We start from the raw sequence: 26,504 nt of genomic DNA, 5'->3' as shown, positions 1-26,504 counted from the left end.
TGAGAAAGTACAGCCTCTGTTGGCTCTTTTTGTAGATCAGGTCTGTACATTTACTCCACTGAAGCTTATTGTCCAAGAGGACACCCAGGTATTTGTATTCCTCTACAATCTCTATGTTCTGACCTCTGACAGATGTTGCAGAGGTAGGTGTTGTACGCTTCCTGAAGTCTATGCACATCTCTTTGGTCTTGTTGGTATTGAGGACCAAGTGGGATTCCTCGCACCACTCTACAAAGTCATCTAGGACCGGGCCATGATGTTCCTCGTCATCATGCAACAGGCTGATCAAGGCAGTGTCATCAGCGAACTTGCACGAGGTGTCTGTCAGGATGGGAACTAGTACAACTACTAGTGTACAAGGTGTACAGGAGTGGGGACAAAACACATCCCTGAGGAGAGCCTGTGTTGTATTGCATGTGTCCAACACGTGGGGACCTATTTTGACTCGCTAGCGAGGAAGCATTTTAGCCAGCTAGCCCAGAACAACAAAAAACTAAAAGCGTGTACTGTATGACCGTTTCGGGCATCATGAAAGAAAGGGGGATGGCATTGACGTTTCTCTACAAGTAGGGTGAGTCAACATGTTTTTTCTACTTACACACACACACTAAAATCAGTACCATGGACAGCCAAATGATATTTAGTTTACGTTGATTGGACTAAATTGTTTTAGGAATCTTTTAGACTAAGCATAGGTGATTTAATGATGTTGAAATGTCGAAGATGAAATGGTCCTGGAATGGTGGAGGCAGCTCCTGGTTTCTTTGCGACTTATGGTAACTCTCTGTGGTTCTAAATCGATAGTTGTTTAGTGGTCCGAAAATGATGGAAATGTTAACTTGATTGACCATGCTGTAGTTTATGTAACCAATGGTGTAAAGTACTTAGGTAAAAAAATACTTTAAAGTACTACTTAAGTAGATTTTTGGGGTATCTGTACTTTACTATTTATATTTTTCACTACTTTTAAATTTACTACATTCCTAAAGAAAATAATGTAATTTTAACTCCAAACATAACTGTTTGTTACATGCAATATGCTCTCCAGTTTTGTGATGAAACAAAGGTGTGGTTGTCTTCTTATTGTCTCAGCCTTACGCCTCTATATCACTGTGGCAAGGTATATGAACTAACAGGTCATGGAGCCAACGACACAATTATCACAACACATACAGTTGAAGTCGGAAGCTTACATACACTTAGGTTGGAGTCATTAAAGCTTGTTTTTCAACCACTCCACAAATTTCGCGTTAACAAACTACAGTTTTGGCAAGTCGGTTAGGACATCTACTTTGTGCAAGTCATTTTTCCAACAATTGTTTACAGACATATTATTTCACTTCTAATTCACTGTATCACAATTCCAGTGGGTCAGAAGTTTACATACACTAACCTGACTGTGCCTTTAAACAGCTTGGAAAAATCCTGAAAATTGTCATGGCTTTACAAGCTTCTGATAGGCTAATTGACATCATTTGAGCCAATTGGAGGATGTACTTGTACCTGTGGATGTATTTCAAGGCCTACCTTCAAACTCTGTGCCTCTTTGCTTGACATCATGGGAAAATCATCAGCCAAGACCTCAGAAAATAAATTATAGACCTCCACAAGTCTGGTTCATCCTTGGGAGCAATTTCCAAACCCCTGAAGGTACCACGTTCATCTGTAGAAACAATAGTGCACAAGTATAAACACCATGGGACCACGCAGCCGTCATACCGCTCAGGAAGGAGACGCGTTATGTCTCCAAGAGATAAACGTACTTTGGTGCGAAAGGTGCAAATCAATCCCAGAACAACAGCAAAGGACCTTGTGAAGATGCTGGAGGAAACAGGTACAAAAGTATCTATATCCACAGTAAAACGAGTCCTATATCGACATAACCTGAAAGGCCGCTCAGCAAGGAAGAAGCCACTGCTCAAAAAACACCATAAAAAAGCCAGACTACAGTTTGCAGCTGCACATGGGGACAAAGATCATACGTTTTGGAGAAATGGCCTCTGGTCTGATGAAACAAAAATAGAACTGTTTGGCCATAATGACCATTGTTATGTTTGGAGGAAAAAGGGGGAGGCTTGCAAGCTGAAGAACACCATCCTAACCGTGAAGCACGGGGGTGGCAGCATCATGTTGTGGGGGTGCTTGCCGCAGGATGGACTGGTGCACTTCACTAAATAGATAGCGTCATGAGTAAGGAAAATTATGTGGATATATTGAAGCAACATCTCAAGACATCAGTCAGGAAGTTAAAGCTTGGTCACAAATGGGTCTTCCAAATGGACAATGACCCCAAGCATACTTCCAAAGTTGTGGCAAAATGGCTTAAGGACAACAAAGTCAAGGTATTGGAGAGGCCATCACACAGCCCTGACTTCAATCCTATAGAAAATTTGTGGGCAGAACTGAAAAAGCGTGTGCGAGCAAGGAGGCCTACAAACCTGACTCAGTTACACCAGCTCTGTCAGGAGGAATGGGCCAAAATTCACCCAACTTATTGTGGGAAGCTTGTGGAAGGCTACTCAGAACGTTTGACCCAAGTAAAAAATAAATGAAGGCAATGCTACCAAATACTAATTGAGTGTATATAAACTTCTAACCCACAAATTAGATCAAACAATAATATTAAGTGATTAGAAATCCGTGGTTTAAAAATGAAGGTGTCATTGTACGCTGATGATTCTTTAAAACCACAATTAGAATCTCTCCATGGCCTCATAGCGGATCTAGATACTTTTGCTCTCCACTCTGGATTAAATCCTCTCTGGATTAAAACCTCTCTGGATTAAAACCTCTCTGGATTAAATCCTCTCTGGATTAAAACCAATTTATAATAAGTGTACTATAAAACATATTGGATCACGAAAAAAAGCAAATTTACATTACCATGTAGTTTACCAATTAAATAGTCTGACAGATATGTGGACCTATTCAGTAAACAAATTCCAATGGAAAGAAATGATCTCACTCCAATATATTTTTATAGAAAGTTAGCAAAAATAGATAAGATCTTGCTACGATGGAAAGGAAAAAACCTGTCTATTTGTGGAAAAATCTCTCTGATTAACTCTTTAGTTATATCACAGTTTACCTATTTGCTTATGGTTTTGCCTACACCTAGTGGCCTGCTTTGTAAATTATATGAACAAAAAATTTTCCATTTGATTTGTTTAACACTTGTTTGGTTACTACATGATTCCATATGTGTTATTTCATAGTTTTGATGTCTTCAATAACATTCTAAAATGTATAAAATAGTTTTTTTTGAGTGAGTGAGTGAGAATGAGTAGGTGTTCTAAAACTTTTGATCGGTAGTGTATGTGTTAATAATCTTCTACTAAAAAAAGAGGTTCCCAACCAGGGTTACTAGGACCCCTGGGGGTACTTAGCATATCACATGGGGTACTTGAGAAGACTCATGAGACCATAGGCCTACTGGTAAAATGCACATGAGAGGGAACTTCAGGTGTACTTTGGGCAGAGTAACATTTATTTGGTGGTACAGCAACTGAGAAAGTTTGGGAACTTTCCACTATACCACTATACTAAAACCCTCCTGCATACCGTCACATGTAAGTTGATTTGAAAATAATACTCAACACAGATGTAACATTTTGGTTCTCGACCAAGAGACAATAAAAATGTAGAAAACATGTACTGTATTTGACAAATCATTATTGAACAGTCTCAGGGGATCATAGCATAGATCACACACTAATTATAACCACGTCTGTTTGGCTTTGACTGTCAACACTTTACAAACTAAGGCATATCAATGTACAAACATGAATTTAGAACTCATACAAAACCAGTCTTCCTTAGCCTGTTTTTCTGTGGATAAATAGCAAAGTGCAAAACATTACCATTGAAATTGCTGTAGACCTATGCAGGTAAATAAATACTGGGCTTCTGCAGTGGAGCACTCGGTCCATTTATTTAACAACACTCTTATGATTGCTGATTATAATATTTTGGCTTATGATGAAACTTTGTCTTCATTTAAGCAACCAACGTGCCAGTGGACAAATTAAATGATATACGCATTTGTCCACTAGATGTCAGTAAAGTACGAAAATCACATGGCGCTACAGTACAATCGACCACTAACCATTTTGAAAAATGTTAAGGGCTACTTCATCAAAATTAGGCTATTTACTACTACAGCATCTCTATAGACGGTATTTAAAACTTCAGTGTGTTTCTTCTACACCACAATGAGTACAAATATCAACACATGCTCTTCTTACAAATACAAATCATCCTTATAATATATTACAGCAAAGATCCTATATTCGGAAAATACATTTTTGCTAGGCCAATGATTAGCCAAGAAAACACAAAACATGTTTCCATTTTAAGCTTCAACGTTACAAAAATAGAAAATTAGATTTAAATATGAATTATTCTTGCTAAACGACAAATCTAAGCCCAAGTCACACATAGCCCCCAATTGCCTTCGCCTATGCTGTTTTTGCTGTTGTTGTGGATGACCAGTACAAAGTCCATCTACACTAGGCCTACACCTAAAATATCAAGCATTTGGCCTCAAGTGACCTCAATTAATGGCCTAAGAAATGCAGCCTTGTGAAGTTCTGAACACCTGGTATACTAATGTTAGGCTGGGATTCAATCCGGTCACAGATTTGGACAGTGCATCATTTAAAGTTCATTCCAGATTGAGCCGACATATGCAGCATTTACCGTGAATGTGGTCCCTGCGAAACCTGCATCGCTGACAAAGCGTGCTCAGATTGAATCCCGCCCTCACTGTTGCTGCTGTTTACAATCCAAATGATCAGTGAGCCAGCTCACTCTTTATTATGAAGTACCTTGCACACATTGGGCCAGCTCGTTTTGCATGGCCCGATGCCCCGGAAGGATGGAGATTTCACTTAAGGACCAATGGAAAGTGTGCAAACTCTGCCCACCCGGGGCACCTGGCCATGCAAAACCAACTCGCCCAGTGTGTCAGGTTTCTTCATTTGAAAACATGAGCAATTGCTGCCCATTCTGTTTTGTAATCACCTTTTCAATGACACTTCACTTTACATTTACAATACATCTCCTGTTATCAAGCCAGCAATATTCTAATTGCAGCATTGATGGTACAGATTCAATTAAGGCATTTGCTCTAGAAGCAAATATACACTAAATGCCCAAAAGTATGTGGACACCCCTTCATCTTCATGGATTTGGCTATTTCAAACTTACCCGTTGCTGACAGGTATATCTATTCGAGCACACAGCCATGCAATCTCCATAGACAAACATTGGCAGTAGAATGGCCCGTATTGAAGAGCTCAGTGACTTTCAATGTGGCACCGTCATAGGATGCCACCTTTCCAACGAGTGTTCATCAAGTTTCTGCCCTGCTAGCGCTGCCCCGGTCAACTGTAAGTGCTGTTATAGTGAAGTGGAGACATCTATGTACAACAACGTCTCAGTCGTGACGTGGTAGGCTACACAAGCTCATAGAACAGGACAGCCAAGTGCTGAAGTGTAATGCGTGTAAAAAATCTTCTGTCCTCGGTTGCAACACTCACTACCGAGTTCCAAACTGCCTCTGGAAGCAACATCAGCACAAGAACTGTTCATCAGGAGCTTCATGAAATGGGTTTCCATGGCCGAGCAGCTGCACACAAGCCTAAAATCACCATGCGCAATGCCAAGCGTTGGCTGGAGTGGTGTAAAACTTGCCACCATTGGACTCTGGAGCAGTGGAAACGCATTCTCTGGAGTGATGAATCACGCTTCACCATCTGGCAGTCCGACGGACGAATCTGGTTTTGGCGGATGCCAGGAGAACACTACCTGCCCTAATGCATAGTGCCAATTGTAAAGTTTGGTGGAGGAAGATTAATGGTCTGGGGCTGTTTTTCATGGTTCGGGCCAGGCCCCTTAGTTCCAGTGAAGGGAAATCTTAACACTACAGCATACAATGACATTCTAGATGATTCTGTGCTTCCAACTTTGTGGCAACAGTTTGGGGAAGACCCTTTCCTGTTCCAGCATGACAATAACCTGTGAACAAAGTGAGGTCCATACAGAAATGGTTTGTCAAGATCAGTGTGGAAGAATTTGACTGGCCTGCACAGAGCCCTGACCTCAACCCCATCAAACACCTTAGGGATGAATTGGAACGCTGACTGCGAGCCAGGCCTAATCGCCCAACACCAGTGCTCTTATGGCTGAATGGAAGCAAGTCCCCGCAGCAGTGTTACTACATATATTGGAAAGCCTTCCCAGAAGAGTGGAGGCTGTTTTAACAGCAAATGGGGGGACCAACTCCATATGTATTTAATGCCCATGATTTTGGAATGAGATGTTCGACGAGCAGGTGTCCACATACAAAAATAAAACTATACTAAAATAAGACTATAGTAGCAAATATTTTACAGAGGCTATCTAAGCAAACATAATGGCCATTGTTAAAATATTACACAACTACTCAAATGAAGTAAGCCGTAATGCTTTCACTACGATGGGAGAGAATGTGGCACTGTCCCTTGGAACTCCACTATGGCAGCTTCTCCTACAACATAACACACATTTTCTGCAATGTCTGTTTTGTAGACAACAGGGGGGGAACTTAGAATGCTTTGCAATGCTCTAGAATCGAACTGGCCCTTCTGGCTCTCCTGGCTCTCCTTTGTCTCCTGTCTGGACCCTGTGTTTAGGCAGAGCCAAGGTCTGCTCCAGAAGCCTGGCCAGGGTACCCATCCTCCGCCCTCTCCCCCACCCGCACCGAATGGCTCTCACTCTGGGCAAAGCCCATAGGCCGCTGGGAAGCCTGGGCTAAGGGTGCTGACTGAGTCCGGGGGACCCTGCAGGGTGGCTGGGGAGGGCTAAGGGATGAAGGGGCAACTGGGGCAGTCAGGGTCAGCTCCTCCATGGGGATTTGTGGAGGTGTGTTTGTACCTTGTTGAACTACGGCCTGTGTCTCTGTCTCTGGTAAAGCCACTGGACCAGAGGAGCTCTCAACACTTTTTTCTTTGTGGAGTGCCATAAGATTGGCAGGTTGTCCCATAACATTGTGCTCATTGCCCCCTGGTGGCTCATAAGGTGGTGGCCCAGCCCCAGCCTGGGGAGGCCCGTCGGGGGTCACTTGAGCTTGAACGGTGTGCATGAGAACGGGGTCTGGAGATGGAAGAAGGACTTCCTCATCTTCCTCTTCCTCCCTATTTAGAGCTTCCTTGTCCTTCCGTTCCTCCTTAGAGGGGCTGTTGTCCTGGGAGATGACATCTGGCTTGTGGGTGATGATGTGGAGACCCAGACCCCCTGCTCCTGGTTGTTTGGTACCCGGGTCAGGGGTGACTCCCCTGGGGGGCTTGAGAGGGGTGAGCAGAACAGGTAGCTCCAAACCCAGGGCCTTCTGTGGCAGTTCCTCTGGCTTGGCTAGAAATAAAAGACAGGAACATTAAAACTGAGGTAAATTATAGGAACTATGCTTTGCTTTACAGTTCTGTTTCAGTTGGTACGTAAGTGTTAACCTGGTTCATGCTTAAACATTAAATGGTAATTACGGGTACCCTCTTTCAAAAATACCCCACAACTAACTAACCAGCATCAAATGGTCATTATGTGACCTAATATCTTTCCACAAGGGAGAGCTCATTCACAAGCCCTCATGAGATGTTTGGCCTCTGCATTTTCTACCGATTTAAACTTGTTATCCTCGTCAAACGGTACGTAAAATCAGCTAAGCAGCGTGTTACCTGGGGGTGGAAGGTTCAGCTTCATCTTCCGTAGTTCCGCCACGGAGGCCTGCAGCTGATCGATGACGACGTCGTCGCTGTAGAGGAAAGACTGTCCGATCTTGTCCTGAAGGAACTCTCTCAGGTCCTCCAGATTCATCTTCAGGAGACGCTCTGATGACGCACAGAGGCAGCAAACGGGACGGGAGTCGACATGGTTGGGAGTTAACAGAGACACAATACACAGGACAGGAGTCGAACACGAGAGCAATAATTGTGTATTAGCAAAGAGTTATGTAATGAGTAGCTAATAGCTAATAGGCTAAAGTAGCTAAAAGGCTACTTGTCAAAGGTAGATGCACTCCTTACTCTTAAATATTCGAAGGATTGTGTAGGACATGGCGGAAAGAATTGTCTCCCCTTCCAGAATGTAGATGTCCCACAGACGTAGAGTCAGGGTGAACGGGGTCTATGAGGAGAGGGGAAAAAATATAATTTTCCATTCACAGAGCGGTAAAACTGTTCTTAAAATCAGCGGTCCAGAAATACCACAAGTCATGAGTTCACATACTACACATTAATACGATTGTTTTCCTATCTGTAAACACATCGGCTTATCATCCCCAAGATGTCCATTATCGATCCATGACATAATCATTGGTTGCTAGGCTAAGTCTTTGTTTGTCTTCATCTTTCTCTCTCTCTCCCTCCCCTCCTGCCTCCAGTCCAGTGGTAGTGAGGGGGGATATGTGGCGTCCCCTCCTAACCCACAGCCCCAACCCATAGCCCCATCTCTGTGGTGGGCCCCGGCGGGACTGAGAAGCGCTGACAGCAGCATCTCTCACCAAACCACCAAAGCCATAGGATTGTGTGTATGAACAGAGTCGAGGACACACTGAGTAGTTATTAAGCCTCGCGATTATGCTTATGTTACGTTCCCTTTTATACGCAGTTAACAACGCTAATAAAGGCTGAAGTAAAGTTTTACTTCGTAAGTTCATCCTGCTTGGAGTTGTAATCATGTGAAATGAATGAACGTCCATTATTATTTGGACGTTCTTATTGTTGGTGAATATGGGGCTCACGGCATGAATTCTTTGACCTCTTTCTCCTCTGCTAAAAGTTAAAATATGCCAATCGTTTGTCAGCATTCCCAGATCCCAGATTGTACCTTTAAGGAGAAGAGTTCTTGGTTGTCACGGGCCAATAGAAAAACAAAGAATCATTTAAATCGGCTGAAAATGGCAACGGTCCTTTAAAAACACACTTTCTCTCACCCTGTCAATGAAACACTGCAGGAACCATTTGGTGCTGTAGATCCCACAGGACATCTGTTCCCTGTCCTAGAGAGACAGAGGGAGAGAGGGATGGCGGGAGAGAGAACAAGAGAGAGGGGATGGAGGAAGAAAGAGAAAAGGGAGGGAGAGAGGAGAAAGAGATGGAAGACGGGTAGAAAGAACGATGGTCAGTTCTACACAGTAACACGCATTTCAATGTAGCTATATGCAATTACTGTAATAACCTCACTATTAGGAAACATGATGCCATTACGTAATGTGTGTGTATGTATGTGAGTGTGTGTATGTATGTGAGTGTGTGTATGTATGTGAGTGTGTGTATGTATGTGAGTGTGTGTATGTATGTGAGTGTGTGTATGTGCATGTGTGCGTGTGCGTGTGCGTGTGTGTGTGTGTGTGCATGTATGTGAGTGTGTGTGTGTGCATGTATGTGGTTGTGTGTGTGAAGGCAACCTAAACAGTGACCTATGTCAAATAATGCATGAACAATGTGTATGTAAAATGTCTATGTAAAACGTATGTATACAGTATGTAGCAGAAAATCTGTAAATAACAAACAAGGTATGTGTCTTCCGAAGAGGGGGGGTAGTCGATGGGTTAATAAAAAAAATAAAAAAAATGATCTAACCAGATGTTTCTTCAGTTTGGGGATGAGTTTGGAGAGAATCTGATCGTGGTGCGCCTGGAAGCGCTGCAGTTTGGGAAACCCAGGAATAAAGAAACCTTAGCGGGAGAAGGAGAGGGAAAGTATATGATTAGACTGCTTTATTAACTTGTGTAAACACACAGGCACATCTTGTGGTTGGAACTCCATAACAGAATGTACTTACTAGTCAATAACTATAATTCCAAATCTTTATTAAGATTTTAATACATATTCATACATTATTCCACTGGTAATGTAGCTGATTCCTATTATTGATTGGTCGGAGCACCATGCATGACATATCTGATCGGTTGAATCAATGTTTACGGGATATCTTATTGGTCAGCTCACCGTGCATGGCATGCTTCTGATTGGTCAGTAGCTGTGACAGGGCCCAGAAGGCGTCTTCCTCGTTCATGTACATCAGCAGCAAGGCGGCAACCTGGCTCATGCCCTGGCAGTAGCTCACCTCCTATAGGGTCAGAGGTTAGAGGTCAAACAATGTCACATTGATCACCAGGCTACATTTGTTCTGATGTAGGGTTTGTCTCCTTAAAGTTGGAGGCAGTTCAGTTGCCACTAGTTTTAGTGTTACAAAGCAGTTAATTGCTGAACATCGGGCTGAATCCTAATGCAAAACATTATTTAAATATTGACATTATTCATGACTGAGGGAAGACTAAAACAAACTCACCGTGTTGTAGACTGAATAGGCAGACAGGACATGAAATAAAGACTGCTGTCTGTGTAGACACAGAGAGGAGAGAGGGAGGTCAGTTGTTCAGAGACAGAGAAGGGTAATTGCCATGGTTCAGGCAACTTTCACGTCAAAACCTGTATATACTGTACATATGTAGGATCTGATTTGATCACTCTTTTGTTGCTGAGAATTTTCCTGCACCACAGTAAAGGCAGATGAGCTAAGTGATTTAAATAAATTAACGGAAAAGATGAGGGGGGGGTGAGTCTCTTGGTTAACAACAGCTGGTGCCCGATCTCTAATGTTAAGTCCCAAGTTTTTGCTCGCCTGAGATAGTATGGTCTGCAGCTCATCATGAGATATTCTATCTACCAATGCAGTTTATCTATATTTTTTCGTAGCTGTCTATTTACTAATAAGTTGTGTATTTATTCCTTGTGTTATAATTATTATATATGTTTCGCTCTACACTGTTGGGAAGGCCCCGTAAGTATTTCACTGTTAGTCTACACCTGTTGTTTATGAAGCATGTGACAAATGACATTTTATTTTATTTGTTCGGAATGACGATGAAAAAAATGACATTATATTTCTAATTAGACTGCGTGTCTGTGGGTGTTTCTCAACATGCATACTCCCATGCTCTGAGTGAGTTCTTCGCGGGCATTCTCGAGTGGGTTCTTATTCGGACGAGAGTGTGGAGAACGCATGCATTTTACATTTGAGAAGACGGCGCGTCCCCGTGCTACTGCCTTACCTTTGACCTTTTAGAGTAGCTAAATTGCATCGTCAACATTTCGCCTGTTCATCTATGCTGGACTTTCAACGACCACCCCTCTGTAACTAATGTTAAATATCAAACATTTGTAGATTGGACCATCGGAGTTAGTTTAATATTATTGTCAGTAAAGCGATTGAGACTATTAATCCGTTTGTGTTTTTTGAATTATTTCGCAAAATTAGAAATGTGATTAATTTCGCTACTTTCCATGATGTGTGGACAATATGTTGTGTAGACTACGTTACACGTGGTGACGTTTTGACCACATTGAATTGCGGGGGAATTACACATCCTTTTTACCTCAGTTTGGTGATGTTAGTATATAAGTTTAGTCAACACGATGACACAATTGCTTAAAACCGATCAATATTTTTGGTTTTGTACTGTTGATTTTGTCAAACACGCTGGGGGGGTCGCGGGACTTAGAACGCAGCTATTATTTTCTTCCTCAGTAAAAGTCTCTTAATAAAAGTCACTGGCCACACACCAACACATGGACTTGACAGTCAAACTATCGCATAAATAGCACTGTTGATAACCTATGGCGGGTCGTGATTCGTTGAACTTCACAGAAAAAGCGGTTTGTTCCCTTTTGCAGCCCCCCGAAATCAATATAATGTCACAGCATGTATAGGTTATTTCAAGATTCCATGTGGCCTTTGCATAGTGTTTACGTTTTAGGAAAATAAATGTAACTTTCAACATTCATTTCCATGTTATTACACTTAACTTGTGCTTTAGACTGCCTACTACTTGTGATGCTAATCTTCATAGTTATCGTAGTGAGAGTTGATGTAAAAAAAAAAAAGAGCCAATCTTTGCAATGATGAGAAAATAATCGCCTTTTTGACTGCCTGTCTGTGTCTTGCTTGTGATATATATATACACGATGTATCCAAAGTATGCAGACAACCCTCAAATGAGTGGATTTGGCTATTTCAACCACACCCGTTGCCGACAGGTATATAAAATCGAGCACACAGCATTGTAATCTCCATAAACAAACATTGGCAGTAGAACGGCCTTACTGAAGAGCTCAGTGACTTTCAACGTGTCACAGTCATAGGATGCCACCTATCCAACAAGTCAGTTCGTCAAATTTCTGCCCTGCAAGAGCTGCCCCGGTCAACTGTAAGTGCTCTTATTGTGAAATGGAAAACGTCTAGGAGCAACAACGGCTCAGCTGCACAGTGGAAAGCCACACAAGCTCACACAATGGGACCGGCGAGTGTTGAAGAGCGTAAGGCATAAAAATAGTCTGTCCTCGGTTGCAGCACTCACTACCGAGTTCCAAACTGCCTCTGAAAGCAATGTCAAGAGCTTCATGAAATGGGTTTCCATGGCCGAGCAGCCGCACACAAGCCTAAGATCGCCAAGCGTCGGCTGGAGTAGTGTAAAGCTCGCCACCATTGGACTCTGGAGCAGTGGAAACACATTCTCTGTGATGAATCACGCTTCACCATCTGGCAGCCCGACAAAATAATCTGGGTTTGGCGGAGTGGAAAGCCTTCCCAGAAGAGCGGAGGCTGTTATAGCAGCAAAGGGGGTGACCAACTCCATATTAATGCCCATGATTATGGAATGAGATGTTGGACGAGCAGTTGTCCACATACTTTTGGTCACGTAGTGTCCTTGCCTAATTACATGAAATAGACTGCCTTTGTGTTGTGCTTATGTTTGCAACACTGTTACAACAGACAACAAAGACTGTACGAACATGTTGATCATGTCTTTTGTGTACAACATGACGTTTCCCCCTCCATGTCAATGAGGGGGAAGCAGCAGCGGACAGTGGGAGCTACGTAGGCAGTAGAACGGGCAGCAGCTACGTAAAAATCTATGTATAAATAGCACCAGGAGCTCCAGAATATCCGAAACCGGAGCCACTCTAATATTAAATAGACTGTGAGATCTGATCCTAGATCAGCACTGAGACATTCAGTGGCAAGAAAAAGTATGTGAACCCTTTGGAAAACCTTGGATTTCTGCATAAATTGGTCATCAAATTTGATCTGATCTTCATCGAAGTCACAACAATAGACAAACGCAGTCTGCTGAAACTAATAACACACAAACAATTATACATGTTCATCTCTTTATTGAACACACCGTGTAAACATTCACAGTGCAGGGTGGGAAAAGTATGTGAACCCTTGGATTTAATAACTGGTTGACCCTCCTTTGGCAGCAATAACCTCAACCAAACGTTTTCTGTAGTTGCAGATCAGACGGTCAGGAGGAATTTTGGACCATTCCTCTTTGCAAAACTGTTCCAGTTCAGCAATATTCTTGGGATGTCTGGTGTGAACCGCTCTCTTGAGGTCATGCCACAGCATCTCAATCGGGTTGAGGTCAGGACTCTGACTGGGCCACTCCAGAAGGCGTATTTTCTTCTGTTGAAGCCATTCTGTTGTTGATTTAATTCTCTGTTTTGGGTCGTTGTCCTGTTGCATCACTCAACCACTGTTGAGCTTCTTATGGAGGACAGATAGCCTTACATTCTCCTGCAAAATGTATTTTTCCGTTGATGATAGCAAGCTGTCCAGGCCCTGAGGCAGCAAAGCAGCTCCAAACCATGATGCTCCCTTCACCATACTTTACAGTTGGGATGAGGTTTTGATGTTGGTGTGCTGTGCCTTTTTTTCTCCACAAAACTCAACTTAAGTTTCATCTGTCCACAGAATATTTCGCCAGTAGTGCTGGAACATCTGGAACATCTGGAACATCTGGAACATCTGGAACATCTGGAACATCTGGAACATCCAGATGCTCTTTTGTAAACTTCAGACGTGCAGCATTGTTTTTTTTGGACAGCGGTGGCTTCTTCCGTGATGTCCTCCCATGAACACCATTCTTGTTTCATTTTTTACTCGTCAACAGAGATGTTAGCATGTTCCAGATATTTCTTTAAGCCTTTAGCTGACACTTGAAGATTCTTCTTAAGCTCATTGAGCATTCTGCGCTGTGCTCTTGTAGTCATCTTTGCAGGACGGCCACTCCTAGGGAGAGTAGCAACAGTGCTGAACTTTCTTCATTTATAGACAATTTGTCTTACCGTGGACTGATGATCGTCAAGGCATTTAGAGATACTTTTGTAACCCTTTCCAGCTTTATGCAAGTCAACAATTATTAATCTTGGGTCTTCTGAGATCTCTTTTGTTTGAGGCATGTTTCACATCAGGCAATGCTTCTTGTGAATAGTTAACAAACATTTTGTGAGTGTTTTTTTATAGGGCAGGGCAGCTCTAACCAACATCTCCAATCTCGCCTCAATGATTATACTCCAGGTTAGCAGATTCTAGGGGTTTACATACGTTTTCCAACCTACACTGTGAATGTTTATGATGTATTCAATATAGACAAGAAAAATACAAGAATTTGTGCGTTATTAGTTTAAGCAGACTGTGTTTGTCTGTTGTTGTGACTTAGATGAAGATCAGATCAGATTTTATGAGCAATTTATGCAGAAATCCAGATAATTCCAAATGGTTCACATACTTTTTCTTGCCACTGTACATGAACAGCCACCCTTACGGTGGAATACAGCTGCTGACTTACTTGACTCCGAATCGATCCATGAACATGATGTGGTTTCTAAACGTCCTGTTCACGTCCAGATCGATCTGTTTGATTTCCTGGGAGAAGATTCTGGCTTGATCCTTCATCCTCTGAAAATGTCAATTAAAACAATATACACATTTTCTAAATCCCTTGCACACTTCAAACATATTAGAAATAAATGAACAGCAACAGTACACTGTCTTGGTAAAAAAATCTGTCCCCCAATTTTTTCTCTCTCAAAATCATAGATTCTATAGTATACAGGCAATATATTATTATATTAACTTTATATCAAAAGCCATAATCCCCTGTCAGTAAACCTCTGTTATTGTGTGATGTGCGTGTGATCTTTGTATCTCCATGTCAATGCCATTTGCCTGTTTTCATGCTACATACAGTAACATCATCCTCTCTCTTTTTGGAGCCACACCCAACAATCAATCAAAAACAATGTCAAATCAAATCAAGTTGATTTGTCATGTGCGCCGAATAGTAGACCTTACAGTGAAATGCTTACTTATAGGCTCTAACCCACAGTGCAAAAAAAGGTATTAGGTGATCAATAGGTAAGGAAAGAAATAAAAACAACAGTAAAAAGACAGTGAAAAATAACAGTAGTGAGGCTATATACAGTAGCGAGGCTATATACAGACACCGATTAGTTGGGCTGATTGAGGTAGTATGTACATGTAGATATGGTTAAAGTGAATATGCATATATGATCAACAGAGAGTAGCAGTAGCGTAAAAGAGGGGTTGGCGGGTGGTGGGTGGCGGGACACAAGGCAGATAGCCCGGCTAGCACTGGTTGGTCAGGCCAATTGAGGTAGTATGTACATGAATGTATAGATAAAGTGACTATGCATATATGATAAACAGAGAGTAGCAGCAGCTACTAAAAGAGGGGTTGGGGGGGGGGGGGGGGGGGGGGGGGGGGGCACACAATGCAGATAGCCCGGTTAGCCATTCGATTACCTGTTCAGGAGTCGTATGGCTTGGGTGTAAAAACTGTTGAGAAGCCATTTTGTCCTAGACTTGGCACTCCGGTACCGCTTGCCATGTGGTAGCAGAGAAAACAGTCTATGACTGGGATGGCTAGGGTCTTTGACAATTTTTAGGGCCTTCCTCTGACACTGCCTGGTGTAGAGGTCCTGGATGGCAGGCAGCTTAGCCCCAGTGATGTACTGGGCCGTTCGCACTACCCTCTGTAGTGCCTTGCGGTCGGAGGCCGAGCAATTGCCATACAAGGCGGTGATGCAACCAGTCAGGATGCTCTCGATGTTGCAGCTGTAGAAACTTTTGAGGATCTGAGGACCCATGCCAAAACTTTTTAGTTTCCTGAGGGGGAATAGACTTTGTCGTGCGCTCTTCTTGACTGTCTTGGTGTGTTTGGACCATTCTAGTTGTTGGTGATGTGGACACCAAGGAACTTGAAGCTCTCAACCTGCTCCACTACAGCCCCGTCGATGAGAATGGGGGCGGGCCCGGTCCTCCTTTTCCTGTAGTCCACAATCATCTCCTTAGTCTTGGTTACGTTGAGGGATAGGTTGTTTTTCTGGCACCACCCGACCAGGTCTCTGACCTCTTCCCTATAGGCTGTCTCATCATTGTCGTTGATCAGGCCTACCACTGTTGTGTCGTCTGCAAACTTAATGATGGTGTTGGAGCCGTGCCTGGCCATGCAGTTGTGGGTGAACCGGGAGTACAGGAGGGGACTGAGCACGCACCCCTGAGGGGCTCCAGTGGTGAGGATCAGCTTGGCAGATGTGTTGTTACCTACCCTCACCACCTGGGGGCGGCCCGTCAGGAAGTCCAGGATCCAGTTGCAGAGGGAGGTTTTTAGTCCCAGGATCCTTCGCTTAGTGATGAACTTTGAGTGCACTATGGTGTCGAACGCTGAGCTGGAGTCAATGAATAGCATTCTCACGTAGGTGTTCCTTTTGTCCAGGTGGGAAAGGGCAGTGTGGAGAGCAATAGAGATTGCATAATCTGTGGATCTGTTTGGGCGGTATGCAAATTGGAGTGGTTTCTGGGATAATGGTGTTGATGTGAGCCATTACAAGCCTTTCAAAGCACTTCATGGCTATAGACGTGAGTGCTAAGGGTCTGTAGTCATTTAGGCAGGTTGCCTTCATGTTCTTGGGCACAGGGACTATGGTGGTCTGCTTGAAACATGCTGGTATTACAGACTCAATCAGGGACATGTTGAAAATGTCAGTGAAGACACCTGCCAGTCGCTATTATTAATCCTGCTGAATGTAGCAATGGGTGGATGGGAGTGGGGGTAGTTGTGAAAAGTAATGGTCCTATAAACATGAAATGGTCTTGGTGTATAACATTACAATATTTTGTGTTCAGCACGCTGGCTTGAGGCTGCAATATGTGGGGGAAGATTAGCACATTTCTATGTGTGTTCATGTACGGTCTAAGTGCCACCAGAAAGTATTCCCACCCCTTGACTTTTGTCCACATTTTGCTGTGTTACAGCCTGAAGTTAAATGGATCCCATTTTTATTTTGTGTCACTGATCTACACACAATACCCCAATAATGTCAAAGTGGAATTAAGATTTTTATAGATCTTTACACATTTATAAAAAAGAAAAAGGTGAAATGTCTTGAGTCGATAAGAATTCAACACCTTTGTCAAGCCTAAATAACTCTGGGACTAACGATTAGCTTAACAGGCTAGATAATAAGTTGCATGGACTAACTCTGTGTGCAATAATGCTGTTTAACATTTTTTCATGACTACCCCACCTCTGTACCCCACACATACAATTATCTCAGTCGAGCAGTGGATTTCAAACACAGATTCAACCACAATGACCAGGGATGTTTTAAATGTTTTAAATGCCTCGCAAAGAAAGGCACCTATTGGTAGATGGGTAAAGCAAAAAGAAGCAGCCATTGAATATCCCTTTGACCATGTTGACATGATTCATTACACTTTGTATGGTGTATCAATACACCCGCTCAGGGATTTCACCATGAGGCCAATAGTGATTTTCAACCAGTTACAGAGTTAAACGGCTGTGATAGGAGAAGACTGAGGATAGATCAACAACATTGGAGTTACTCCACAATATTAACCTAAATGACAGAGTGAAAAGAAGGAAGCCTGTACATAATAAAAAATATTCCAAAACATGCATCCTGTTTCCAATAAGGCACTAAAGTAATACTGCAAAAAATATGGCAAAGAAATGAACTTTTGTTCCTGAATACAAAGCATTATGTTTGGGGCAATCTAACAAAACACATCACTGAGTACCGATCTTCATATTTCCAAGCATGGTGGTGGCTGCATCATGTTATGGGTATGCTTGTCATTGGCAAGGGATTTTTTTGGTTTGGGATAAAAATAAAAGGAATAGAGCTAAGGACAGGCAAAGCCCTAGAGAAAAACCTGGTTCAGTCTGCTTCTCAACAGACACTGGCAGACAAATCCACCTTTGAGCAGGACAATAATCTAAATCGCAAGGCCAAATATACACTGGAGAAACTTACCAAGACAACATTGAATGTTCCTGAGTGGCCTAGTTACAGTTTTGACTTAAATCGTCTTGAAAATCTAATTTTGTGTATATCGTTGACAAAAGATGAAAATTAAATCCATTTTAATCCCACTTTGTAACAGAACAAAATGTGGAAAAAGTCAAGCGGTGTGAATCATTTCTGAGGACATTTTACCAATGGAGGGGGAGGAAAGGGACATTACCGTAACGCCATTGTTGAATCACAGGGTATTTATCTCTGGCCAAGTATAGGGTATTCAGTAATGTTGAAAAGTTTTTTTTTCATGTACTCTGCCCATATAGTGAACCTGGTTACTGATAGCGTAGCCTAGCACAATGACATCACTTTCCTGAGACCTGTAGTAGCAGTCGCCTTCAAATCATAACAACATGGTTTAGTGGTCCTGAGTGACCACTGGCTTTAGACTCCAACGTGCTGGTTGGAGCACGCTATCAAATCCCACTGTTTAGAGTAGATGTTTGATGAACCAACAGTGTGTGTATGCGTGCGTGCGTGCATGCGTGCGTGTGTTAGATACTGGATACTCTCTTACCTCATACTTCCCCTCGTTCTCATTCTTCACCTTCTCCACATCCAGCATCAGTGCCCAGGCCTGGCCTCTCAGCTGCAGCGGGATACCCTTATACACACGCTTTACCATCTGAGAGGGGAGCAGTGGCACACACAGGGGAGACAGGGGTTAGACAGGGGGTAGACAGGGGGAGTCAGGGGATGAACAAATGGTGGGTTGAGGCAGGAGTGTAAATGTTGACTGAGCATTTCAGGCTAATATAAACATTTATAAACACAAGGAAATGGTGTGGAGTGTGTCTGTGAGAGAGAGTGAGAGGGAGACAGAGAGAGAGAGAGAGAGGAGAGAGAGAGAGAGAGATAGAGGAGTGTTATTCTCACCCTGTCACTGTTCCTGTATTTATCCCATTTCTTCACCATCTTCAGCCATTTCTCCACCCTTTCAATTTCCAGGTTATTTTTCTGTCAGGGCGAAACAGAAAATACATTGTAAACTAGGTGTAAAGTTATGTATGCAAAATGAAAACACATTTACATTAACAAGACGCATTTACACTATACAGTATAGTACAGTAATAAACACAGTACTTACAATGTTTCTTCTAAAACTACAACCAAATTAACTCCCTTCATGGGATCATATAAAATATCACTTGACTTGAGAACCTGGTGTCCTGACCCCAATGCTATGACTGGCATGTGCTGGTTTGTACTGTATTGACATTTAAAATTGAGGAGAGTTTATCAAATTCTGCCCAAGGTTAAATGTGGTATTAATTGAATCAATCACGACCACATGACCGGTTCTAAGGTGAGAGGAAGCGTAGCTCCCATTCCAGGAGTGAGTGAGATGCCTAAGGATCGGCTTCGCCTTCGATGGATGCCTGGGGCATGTGGCCCTAAGTTAGCAGGAGGGCGGCATGGATTGGCTAACACACACAGAGCACGCACTAAGCATTAACACACACACGCACACGCACGCACACACACAACAGCTGCACAAGGAACATGACACCTCTATATGTTAGAGGTCACACTTGAAAGGTTAGTTAGTGGCTTCAGCACACCACCTAACGGAGACTGTCGTGTGTCTCTTCGACCCTTATGATGCATATGTCGCATTTCCTCTCCTTACCTTCTCCTCTTGTGCACTAGGGGTTGGCAGCTCCTTGTCACTGTGGGGGGGGGGGGGGGAATGGACAACATCAGTCAGATTCTGCCAGTCGAGTAACGTGTACAATACCATACACACAAACCCAGTTTGACTTACTGCAGAAATCCGAAACGGTCAGTGACTCTGTAAATACTGTAGTCTGCATCCTCCCAGGAGTCAATCACCATCCCCTCCTGTCTGCCCTGGAATAACACACAGACACACAGACAAATCAGAAACAGCACACAGCCATGGGGAAAACATGCAGTAAGTTGGGCCTGTTGCTTTAAAAGAGTTAATTCAAGTCAGACTTTGGGCCTTTGAATTGGAGCAACTGGGAAAAACAAAACACACGCTGTTCTCTCGAGAACAGCACATTTGATTTTAGCACAAGCGCATCACATCGCTGTGCCCGTCTCAAAGGTGATACAAATGGATGCATTGTGTCTATCTATGCTGTGTTAAATCGTGGCCATTACAACAGAAAATACCATTGCCATATGTACATTGGGATATTGCCCAAGGGGCAGAGGACAATTTTCTCTCAGAACGAGTCAATGGACTACATAGATGTGGCTAACTATTAGAAAGCATAGAAAACAATCAGAAAGCAGGTTGCGAGCAAAGAGAGAGAGGGTCGATACATACAGCCGACAGAAACCACAGAAAACCAAACCATGTCACCACAGACGAACGATCGCAGCGATGACGCCCTGAGGGTACACTGCAAATGGTGTCAAGTGTGAGAAAGTGAGAGGGCTAAAAATAGGTCCTGGCGGATGTCATTTGGGGGGGAGAACGAAGAGAGCGGAAAGGGGGAGATGGATATAATTAAACAGTGAAAGGGAGATGAGAAGGAATGTGTGGAAAGCGAGAGAGAGAGGGGGAGAGAGAGACACATGGTCAGAGAACATGCTTGGACTTCCCAATGTTCCTCCATGCATACACTACCGTTCAAAAGTTTGGGGTCACTTAGAAATGTCCTTGTTTTTAAAAGAAAAGCCATTTTTTTGTTCATTAAAATAACATCAAATTCATCAGAAGTACAGTGTAGACATTGCTAATGGTGTAAATGACTATTGTAGCTGGAAAAGGTAGATTTTTTATGGAATATCTACATAGGCGCACAGATGCCCATTATCAGCAACCATCACTCCTTTGTTCCAATGGCACGTTGCGTTAGCTAATCCAAGATCATCATTTTAAAAAGCTAATTGATCGTTAGAAAACACTTTAGCAATTATGTTAGCACAGCTGAAAAATGTTGTACTGAGTAAAGAAGCAATAAAACTGTCCTTCTTTAGACTAGTTGAGTATCTGGAGCATCTTCGTTTGTGGGTTCAAAATGGGACTCAAAATGGCCAGAAACAAAGAAATATCTTCTGAAACTCGTGAGTCTATTCTTATTCTGAGAAATTGGCAAGAAACTGAAAATCTCGTACAACGCTGTGTACTACTATCTTCACAGAACAGCTCAAACTGGCTCTAACCAGAACAGAAAGAGGAGTGGGAGGCCCCGGTGCACAACTGAGCAAGAGGACAAGTACATTAGAGTGTCTAGTTTGAGAAACAGATGCAAGTCCTAAACTGGCAGCTTTATTAAATAGTGCCCGTTAAAACATCAGTCTTAACATCGACAGTGAAGAGGCGACTCCGGGATGCTGGCCTTCTAGGCAGAGTATCAAAGAAAAAAACATATCTCAGATATGCTGGAGGGTCGAGAGTTTCAAGTTCCTTGGTGTCCACATCATCAACGAACTATCATGGTGCAAACACACCAAGACAGTCATGAAGAGGGCACGACAAAACATTTTCCCCCTCAGGAGACTGAAAAGATTTGGCATGGGTCCCCAGATCCTCAAAAGGTTCTACAGCTGCTCCATCGAGAGCATCCTGACCGGTTGCATCACCGCCGGGTATGGCAACTGCTAGGCATCTGACCATAAGGCGCTACAGAGGGTAGTGCTTATGGCCCAGTACATCACTGGGTCCAAGCTTCGTGTCATCCTGGAGTCAGAGGAAAGCCCACAAAATTGTCAGAGACTCCAGTCTCCCAAGTCATAAACTGTTTTCTCTGCTACCGCATGGCAAGTGGGACCGGAGCGCCAAGTCTAGGACCAAAAGGCTCCTTAACAGCTTCTACCCCCAAGCCATAAGACTGCTGAATAATTAATCAAATGGACACTGGACTATTTACATTGACTGCCCCCTCCCTCTCCTCCATTTGTTTTGTACACTGCTGCTACTCGCTGTTTATTATCTATGCATAGTCACTTCAACCCTACCTACATGTACAAATTACCTCAACTAACCTGTACCTCCGCACACTGACTCGGTACCGGTACCCCATGTATATAGCCTCGTTATTGTTATTTTATTGTGTTACTTTTTCTATTTTTTTTTTTAAACTTTTGTTTATTTGGTTAATATTTTCTATACATCATTTTAACCCATTTTACAAGAGATTCTTTAAAATGTAAATGTTCCAGGCATTTATATATAAACTCCAGTCGTACTTTATCAAAATACTTTTCAAAGTCTGCTATAAATAGCCTGGTTTCCCACATTTTTCATAGTGTTCTATTGTTTCCAGTACTTGCCTTACTCCATGTAAAAAACCTGTCTGATTAGAATGAATAATGTCCGACAATACCTTCTTAATTCTATGCGCTATACATTTTGATAGAATTTTTGCATCACAACACTGAAGTGTAAGGGGCCTCCAATTTTTTTAAATGGACTGGATCTTTATATTTCCCACTTGTATCCTGTTTCAGTAATAATGAAATCAGACATTCTTGTTGCGTGTCTGATAATCTACCATGTATATAGGAGTGGTTATAACATGCTAATAATGGTCCTCTGAGTATATCAACAAAGGTGTGGTATACCTCCACTGGTATGCCATCCAGCCCTGGAGTTTTCCCAGACTTAAAATGCTTTAACTGCATCAGGAAGTTCCTCCTCTTTAATTCACCGTCACAAGTCTTTCTGTATGGCTGTTAATGTTACATTTTTAATAGAAAAAAATCCATACAATTAGCTTCGGTTAGAGGAGATGGAGGAGACTGAAATGAAAACATATGCTTAAAGTTCTTTGCTTCCTCTTTCAAAATATAATTTGGTGAATCATAGGTGACTCCGTCATTTGAAACAAGTTTAAGTAAATTATGTCTGGTAGCATTTCTATGTTCGAATATTTAAAAAGAATTTGATGGGCCTCCCGGGTGGCGCAGTGGTCTAGGGCACTGCATCGCAGTGCTAACTGCGCCACCAGAGTCTCTGGGTTCGCGCCCAGGCTCTGTCGCAGCCGGCCGCGACCGGGAGGTCCGTGGGGCGACGCACAATTGGCATAGCGTCGTCCGGGGTAGGGAGGGTTTGGCCGGTAGGGATATCCTTGTCTCATCGCGCTCCAGCAACTCCTGTGGCGGGCCGGGCGCAGTGCGCGCCAGCCAAGGGGGCCAGGTACACGGTGTTTCCTCCGACACATTGGTGCGGCTGGCTTCCGGGTTGGAGGCGCGCTGTGTTAAGAAGCAGTACGGCTGGTTGGGTTGTGCTTCGGAGGACGCATGGCTTTCGACCTTCGTCTCTCCCGAGCCCGTACGGGAGTTGTAGCGAAGAGACAAGGTAGTAATTACTAGCGATTGGATACCACGAAAATTGGGGAGAAAATGGGATAAAAAAGAAGAAAAAAAAAGAAGAAAAAAAAAGAAAGAAAAAAAAAGAATTTGATGCATTTTTCCACATATTCCACCCAGTTTGCTTTATTATTATAATATATTCCACTTGAACTTCCTTGAATAAGGTCCTCCATTTCTTTTTGTTTTTCCTCTAACTTATGCTGAGCCTATATGGTACAACTTTTATTGCTATCTATCTGTTCTGTTAGACCTTCTATGCCCTTTGTTAGTATGGACTCCTTTGACCTAAATTGCTTTTGTTTTAGAGATGAGTACTGAATTGCATGGCCTCTAACGCCACATTTAAACGTGTCCCATACAATAACCGGATTTGATGTACCTATGTTATGTTGAAAAAATTCTGTTAAAAACTCATCCTCTAGTTAAAAACAAGTTATTATCCAATAGGCTTTGATTGGATTTCCAATATCCTCGCCCACATGGAAATTCAGTAAGGGTAATGTATATGCCAATTATCTGATGGTCCGACCGCATTCTACCCCCTATCAACACTTTTTTCAATTTTGGTGCCAACGAGAACGACATAAGAATGAAGTGAAGACGACTAGCTTGACTGAGCCTCCGCCATGTATATCTCACTAGGTCAGGATATTTAAGACTACATATATCCACTAGTTCCAATGTATCCATGACATGCATGATGTCCTTAAGAGCATGAGGGTGATAGTTTGTAATGTGATTTCCTTTACGGTCCATTGAGGTATTTAAAATTGTATTATAATCTCCCACCATAATAACAGAGTCTTGTATTGCTTGCAGGGTTGATCATTTATTATAAACTCAGCAACCAAAGAAACGCCTCTTTTTCAGGACCCTGTCTTTCAAAGATAATTCGTAAAAATCCAAATAACTACACAGATCTTCATTGCAAAGTGTTTAAACACTGTTTCCCATGCATGTTCAATGAACTATAAACAATGAATGAACATGCACCTGTGGAACGGTCGTTAAGACACGAACAGCTTACAGATGGTAGGCAATTAAGGTCACAGTTATAAAAACCTAGGACACTAAAGAGGCCTTTCTACTGACTTTGAAAAACATCAAAAGAAAGATGCCCAGGGTCCCTGCTCATCTGTGTGAACGTCCCTTAGGCATGCTGCAAGGAGGCATGAGGACTGCAGATGTGGCCAGGGCAATACATTGCAATGTCCGTACTGTGAGATGCCTAAGACAGCGCTACAGGGAGAAAGGATGGACAGCTGATCGTCCTCGCAGTGGCAGACCACGTGTAACAACACCTGCACAGGATTGGTACATCCGAACATCACACCTGCGGGACAGGTACAGGATGGCAACAACAACTGCCAGAGTTACACCAGGAATGCACAATCCCTCCATCAGTGTGTCACAGCATCATCGGACTGAGCTTGTTGTCATTGCAGGCAACCTCAACGCTGTGCGTTACAGGGAAGACATCCTCCACCCTCATGTGGTACCATTCCTGCAGGCTCATCCTGACATGACCCTCCAGCATGACAATGCCACCAGCCATACTGCTTGTTCTGTGCGTGATTTCCTGCAAGACAGGAATGTCAGTGTTCTGCCCTGGCCAGCGAAGAGCCTGGATCTCAATCCCATTGAGCACGTCTGGGACCAGTTGGATCGGAGTGTGAGGGATAGGGCAATTCCCCCCAGAAATGTCCGGGAACTTGCAGGTGCCTTGGTGGAAGAGTAGGGTAACATCTCACAGCAAGAACTGGCTAATTTGGTGCAGTCCATGAGGAGGAGATGCACTGCAGTACTTAATGCAGCTGGTGGCCACACCAGATACTGACTGTTACTTTTGATTTTGACCCCCCGTTTGTTCAGGGAACTATTATTCCATTTCTGTTAGTCACATGTCTTTGGAACTTGTTCAGTTTATGTCTCAGTTGTTGGATGTTGTTGTGTTCATACAAATATTTACACATGTTACGTTTGCTGAAAATAAATGCAGTTGACATTCGAGGACGTTTCTTTTTTTGCTGAGTTTATATATTTTCAAAGAAGCATGGATCATCATTATTTGGTCCGTATGGGTTAATGAGCCATATCTGTTTATGGTCCAATAACATATTTTAGATCATCCCTCTACCTTGCGGATGTGTTTGGACAGTATCAAAATAACTGCTAATTAATATCATCACCCCTTCTGAGTTTCTTTGCCGATGGGAAAAGTATACAGTTGAAGTCGGAAGTTTACATACACCTTAGCCAAATACATTTAAACTCAGTTTTTCACAACAACATTTAATTCTAGTAAAAATGCCCTGTCAGTTGGGATCACCACTTTATTTTAAGAATGTTAAATGTCAGAATAATAGCAGAGAGAATTATTTATTTCAGCTTTTATTTCTTTCATCACATTCCCAGTGGGTCAGACGTTAAGTATTTGGTAGCATTTCCTTAAAATTGTTTAACTTGGGTCAAACGTTTTGGGTAGCCTTCCACAAGCTTCCCACAATAAGTTGGGTGAATTTTGGTCCATTCCTCCTGATAGAGTTGGTGTAATTGAGTCAGGTTTGTAGGCCTCCTTGCTCGCACACGTTTTTTCAGTTCCGCCCACACATGTTCTATAGGATTGAGGTCAGGGTTTAGTGATGGCCTCTCCAATACCTTGACTTTGTTGTCCTTAAGCCATTTTGCCACAACTTTGGAAGTATGCATGGGGTCATTGTTCATTTGGAAGACCCATTTGCGACCAAGCTTTAACTTTCTGACTGATGTCTTGAGATGTTGCTTCAATATATCCACATCATTTTCCTTCTCATAATGCCATCTATTTTGTGAAATGCACCAGTCCCTCCTGCAGCAAAGCACCCCCACAACACGATGCTGCCACCCCAGGTCTTCACGGTGGGATGGTGGTCTTCGGCTCGCAAGCCTCCCCCTTTTTCCTCCAAACCATAACGATGGTCATTATGGCCAAACAGTTCTATTTTT

At 42.8% G+C, this 26,504-nt stretch overlaps 1 protein-coding gene across 1 annotated transcript in view; it reads right to left on the bottom strand.

Annotated features, from left to right (window-relative positions):
- Window positions 1–5,437: 5,437 nt before the first annotated feature.
- Window positions 5,438–26,504, bottom strand: part of LOC129834280 (USP6 N-terminal-like protein) — a 30,938-nt gene continuing 9,871 nt past the window's right edge. The window contains exons 3-14 of the mRNA XM_055899128.1: window positions 19,996–20,081; window positions 19,861–19,900; window positions 19,107–19,187; window positions 18,748–18,855; window positions 14,675–14,784; window positions 10,330–10,378; window positions 9,987–10,107; window positions 9,618–9,712; window positions 8,969–9,034; window positions 8,061–8,160; window positions 7,713–7,865; window positions 5,438–7,392 (exon numbers count right to left, since the gene is read on the bottom strand). Of these exons, the coding sequence (XP_055755103.1) occupies window positions 6,671–7,392; window positions 7,713–7,865; window positions 8,061–8,160; window positions 8,969–9,034; window positions 9,618–9,712; window positions 9,987–10,107; window positions 10,330–10,378; window positions 14,675–14,784; window positions 18,748–18,855; window positions 19,107–19,187; window positions 19,861–19,900; window positions 19,996–20,081 (1,731 nt within the window). The 3' untranslated portion in view covers window positions 5,438–6,670. The remainder of the gene's footprint in view (window positions 7,393–7,712; window positions 7,866–8,060; window positions 8,161–8,968; window positions 9,035–9,617; window positions 9,713–9,986; window positions 10,108–10,329; window positions 10,379–14,674; window positions 14,785–18,747; window positions 18,856–19,106; window positions 19,188–19,860; window positions 19,901–19,995; window positions 20,082–26,504) is intronic.

The sequence above is a fragment of the Salvelinus fontinalis genome, chromosome 35 (genome assembly GCF_029448725.1).
Source record: "Salvelinus fontinalis isolate EN_2023a chromosome 35, ASM2944872v1, whole genome shotgun sequence".
Lineage (NCBI taxonomy): Eukaryota > Metazoa > Chordata > Actinopteri > Salmoniformes > Salmonidae > Salvelinus > Salvelinus fontinalis.
This window is presented reverse-complemented; position numbering and strand designations above follow the sequence as displayed.